The sequence below is a fragment of the Poecilia reticulata genome, linkage group LG11 (assembly GCF_000633615.1).
Source record: "Poecilia reticulata strain Guanapo linkage group LG11, Guppy_female_1.0+MT, whole genome shotgun sequence".
Classification (NCBI taxonomy): Eukaryota; Metazoa; Chordata; class Actinopteri; order Cyprinodontiformes; family Poeciliidae; genus Poecilia; species Poecilia reticulata.
This window is the reverse complement of record NC_024341.1, coordinates 10,128,682-10,133,669: the sequence shown is the minus strand read 5'-3', so window position 1 is coordinate 10,133,669 and position 4,988 is coordinate 10,128,682. Positions and strand designations below refer to the sequence as shown.

General features: G+C 44.8%; 1 protein-coding gene across 1 annotated transcript; it reads left to right on the top strand.

The window, feature by feature from the left end:
• LOC103472187 (homeobox protein XHOX-3) lies at positions 1-3,211 on the top strand. Its single transcript, XM_008421635.2, has 3 exons — positions 1-717; positions 1,452-1,690; positions 2,024-3,211. The coding sequence occupies exons 1-3, from the start codon at positions 177-179 to the stop codon at positions 2,558-2,560; spliced, it is 1,317 nt and encodes a 438-aa protein (XP_008419857.2). The 5' UTR covers positions 1-176; the 3' UTR covers positions 2,561-3,211.
• Positions 3,212-4,988: the final 1,777 nt, after the last annotated feature.

The window sequence follows — 4,988 nt, the reverse complement described above, 5'->3', positions numbered from 1 at the left end:
CCGACACCCTCCCCCCCACCCTCTTCCCCCACTCCCCCAACCACAGCGCCACCACCTTCTGTTTACCCACATTTCTAATCAATCCGTGGCGTCATCAGGGGGGACCATCCTGAAGACTAGCCTGTTAGGAATGACAGCTCTGTAGAAGGGGAGAGAGAAAGAGAGAGAGAGGGTAAATGGTGATCCCTCCCAGAGCTCCGTCTCCACACTCTGCCGCGCTCTTCTCTGAGGGTCACACCGGATTGCGTCCCCTCTTTCCCAGCAGCCTTTCCAAAAACGCTTTCCAACCCCACCCCTCCCACCTCCGACGACTCCAAGCGGAGAACCTCCGGCTCACATTTCTGGCTGCTCGCGCTCTCCCGCGAAGTCGACGCTTTTCAGAACAGCGACGGGTGATGGACGGCAGAGAGGAGGTGGTGATGGTGAGATCGGCGGAGGGAGTCACTGGGATCCCAGCTCGAGAGCCGCAGGGGAAGCCGGGCCACAGGAGCTGCCTGAGTCCCGGCGCTGCGCCCTACTCGCGGGAGAGGACCACGGAGCTTGCGCCGGAAGAGAGCGCACGGAGGAGCATGTGCGCCGACACCAGGTCGGTCACCGTATCTTCCTCCGGGGTACGGCATCACAAAGATGGCAGCAGTTCGGACAACGAGTCGGACTTCTACGAGGAAATTGATGTGAGCTGCACCCCTGAGAGCATGGACTACCCAACGTCTAAAGGTAGGGCGACATCTTTTTTATTTTTGGACTCTGTCTGTGTTTACATGCAAACCAAAACGCTGAATTTTGCATCCTGTAAATGTCATACAAAGAAATCCGTGCATAAGTTACCAGGGCATTGTTGAACACTGCTTTAATGAAATCCTGAATGTTTCACAATTTCGGCTTAGTGGAGCCGGAGGAAATCAAGTACCAACTGCTGTCGGTGCATGCAGCTGTTCTGTCAAGTGGCTGAAAACGCTGCGGTGACACCCACAGTGTAATCAGACATTCTCATCACTGACTTTGGCAGCGAATGTGCCCGTGCGTCTAATTGAACTGCATGAGGCAGAAAATAGAATTTTAAGTAGCCGCCAAAAAAAAAAACACACACACACGAAATAAATGTGTGAAGGAAAGAACATCTGAATCTTTTTATTGCTTTTTCTTTTTTTGTTTGTTTATGCAAGATGCAAAAACCGAGAATCGTAAGTGTGAAATAGGCCTGCAAAAATGTTACACATATTTATCTGAACGTGTAACGTCTTCTTTACATGTTCGTATTTATTCATTGTTTGCGTAAACCGTGAAAGAGGAGAATACTCCACTAAATAAAGACTTTAGATGCATGTCAGGAAGGCCCGTTAAGAGTGGAGGAGAAGTCCACTCAAATATGGCTGTGCTCATCCTTTGCAGTCAGTGAGCGTTTGTTCTTCCTCGCTGAACTTGATGCATCATTCTGCATGTTGATTCAGGTCGAAACGGAGAATCTCCGGGTCATTCTCCGGGCGAGACCGGCGCCGACCCGGGTAAGATAATCCCTGGTCAGGGTTCTCTGTCCTACGGAGCGGACCAGATCCGCCGGTACCGAACGGCGTTCACCCGGGAGCAAATCGCCCGACTGGAGAAGGAGTTCTATAGGGAAAACTACGTGTCCAGGCCGAGAAGATGCGAGCTCGCAGCTGCTCTAAATCTACCTGAAACCACAATTAAAGTAAGATTGTTATATTTGGTGGCAATATTGTTTTTGAGAAGGCATCCATGCTCCAGATGCACAAAAGAGACTTATTCTACGCTAGTACAATGTGAATTAGCAAAAATAAAAATAAAATAAAAAATTTTAAAAATCACTTTGTCATTTTATCATATTTCCTTTAAGAAACAGCTACTTTGCTTTGGTAGATGTGAAATCTGTTGAAAGAAAACACTAAATTAGAAGTTGGGCCTGTTAGCGTAAAAGCGGAAGTTCTGGAGGGTTTAGTTTTTGTTGTTGTTGGTCAGTGGGAGGTCCGTGGTTAATCTTTGACCCAATGCGACTCTGTTCCAGGTGTGGTTCCAGAACCGCAGAATGAAAGACAAACGCCAGCGCTTGGCCATGACGTGGCCTCACCCCGCCGACCCGGCCTTCTACACCTACATGATGAGCCACGCCGCTGCCACTGGGAACCTGCCCTATCCCTTCCCGTCTCACCTGCCGTTACCCTACTATTCTCCCCTGAGTGTCGGTGTCGGTGGCGCCCCGGCCCCTGGTGCCACACCTTTTTCGACTCCGCTGCGCTCTCTGGACAGCTTCCGGGTGTTGTCTCACCCTTACCAGAGGCCAGAGCTACTGTGCGCCTTTAGGCACCCTTCCGTGTACCCGTCAGGCCCGGCCCATGGCCTCGGCCCGGGTGGGAGTCCCTGTTCCTGCCTGGCCTGTCACACTAGTCAGTCCAACGGGATCGCTAGCAGGCCGTCCGGTTCGGACTTTACCTGCTCCCCAACGAGCAGGACAGACTCTTTTGTCACTTTTACGCCTTCGGTGCTCAGTAAATCTTCATCTGTTACACTAGACCAGAGAGAAGAGGTGCCTCTGACCAGATGAAACCAAAAACAAAAACCAACTCTCCCCGTTTGTGTAAGCATAAACCTCTGCATTATTGGACCAGGACTAAAACAGCATGAATAAGTCGGAGAGGAAAACAACATTTCCGACGTTCAATAAAGCGCTCAAAGAATCTGCCCTGACTGTAACTTAACGCTACTTCAGAACCAGGACATCAAGACAGGGATACCAGATCTGATGTTTTTAGAAGACTTATTTAAGGGGTGTCAAATCCAGTTGAATGGATGTCATTAATGTTTTTTCTCATTGTTATTGCTTGTCACCTCTTTAGGCATCTAAATCGATCTACGTGTATAATTAGTTACGCGAGAATGATGCTTTCCATTTCTCTTTTTTTTTAACAAGGGGATTTTTCTTTTTTTTTTTCGTAAGGCAGACTATAACCGTCTCATTAGAAGCCACTCTCCACATCGGGGTCCTAGAAGAGGCGGAGGCAGCGGCACGGGCCGAATGTGCACATGCAAGTAAAATTAGTAAGTGATGTATATGTACGAGCCGGCACATTTTGAGCGCTGAATTAATGGTAATACCAGCAGGAAGGGATCGTTGCTGACAAAAGGTATAACAAGGCGCCGAGGGAACGGATTAGACTTAGCCTGCACATCCCGCGCGACTTGATGCTGGAGATGGATTGGGAAGGGTGGGGGTGGGGGTGGGGGCCAGAGGAGAATGGAGAGGGGACAATCAAAAGGAGGAGAAAATGGAAGGACATCTTTTTTTTTTGCGCTCCTCTTTTGGTGTTTTTTTTATATATATACAGATTATATATACGATTAAACGAAATTAAGTTGTACGCTTTGTCAACACTTTCATTAGCACCTCTTGAAGGAAATCGGACTGCCTGACCAAACTGGAGCATTTTTGTTGAAAAATTAAAGGTGGAAGGACGTCCTCTGATGCTTCAACGTGACTGGGAAGAAGTGAGAGTGAAAAGACTTGGAAAGTGACCCTGACTTTGGAAGTTCTTATTTGGATTAAATTTGGACACGATCTGTGTTCTAAAACAAAAAACGTTAGATTTAAGATTTATCATTAATTGTTTTTATAAACGCAATGACTGACCAACCATAAATAGCCATACAAATCCATAGATCTCTATCGTTTTGTTTTTTGTTTTTTTATTTTTTTTTTGGGGGGTGGGTGGGGGGGTGGGTGTTTTGTTCTGTTTTGCTCTATGTTTGCATCCTTCGTTTATGTGTTATTATTATTATTATTATTATTTGCTATTTTTTCAAACTGCTTTGCCTACAATGTCTTATTTGCAATAAATTAAGTCAATGAAATTCATTTTTTGTCAGTTAAACACATTTGTCTCTTAAAATTATTGAAATTCTTGTGATGCGTTACAGTAACAAAACCTTTGTTGTTTTTCATTTCAGTATATATATATATATTTTTTCTTTAATTTCGTTCAGAACAAATTCCCCAGTTTCCTTCTTTTGAAAATAACACAAATTTTGCTCTCAAGTGGCCGCTGTCAAAACACCCCAGCGTAGGCCCCCCAATCCTCTCCAATATATCTCCTGACGGGAGAAAGAGATTGACCGTGACAGCTAAGTGGTCCCCGGGCTCCGTTAACGCCACTCATATTTTCTCTGCAACCACTTAATAGACACGGAATTAGTTGTCTGGATACTGGAGATAGAGAGAGCGAGAGAAAAAAAATGAAGAAGCATCGATCTCTCAAGAAGGAGCGCAAACAATTAGCGGCATCTTAATTGACTGCGTTAGAACATGGGCCGCGCAAATTAAACGAGTTTTCAGAGCGTAAATGGGATTGAGGGGGGAAGCATGCGGCTCACGGAGATGCAGATTTGCTTTGATAGGCATTTCATATCGCAGATAAGACGTCATTGGGACATGATGCCTCGTATTTTTAAAGGCTGGACTTTGAGGCTTCTTCTTGGAATGTTGAGTGACGGTATATAACTGCACACAAAAAAACAGGGGCAAAAAAAAATCTTTCACAATAAATAATAAGATTTATTCCCAGTTTCCAATGTTCACTCAGTCACAATCCTTAAACCTATGCTTTTAAGGGGTACGGTGTCCCAGATGTTTCTGCGGAGTAGAGGTAGATTTCTAAGTAAAATGATTGTAGCCCTTAAAAATAGAAACTTTTCAGGGGCATCGAAATGAAGAGGTGACTCTGAAATATAGATTTTTTTTCTTCATTGTTAACTTATTTTAATAGCGCAAGCAGCACAGTGATGTATTCATTTTTTTATATACAATTAATGATCAGAGCTTGTCAAAATGTAAGTTTAGATGATGTGTGACAAGGAAAAAGAAAAATAATCACCAAGTTATTTATTGGATTTACTCGTTTGTCCTGATAAGCAGGTCTAGACTACAGTTACTATTTATTTATTTATTTATTTATTAGTCAGCAGTTACAATGTGCACA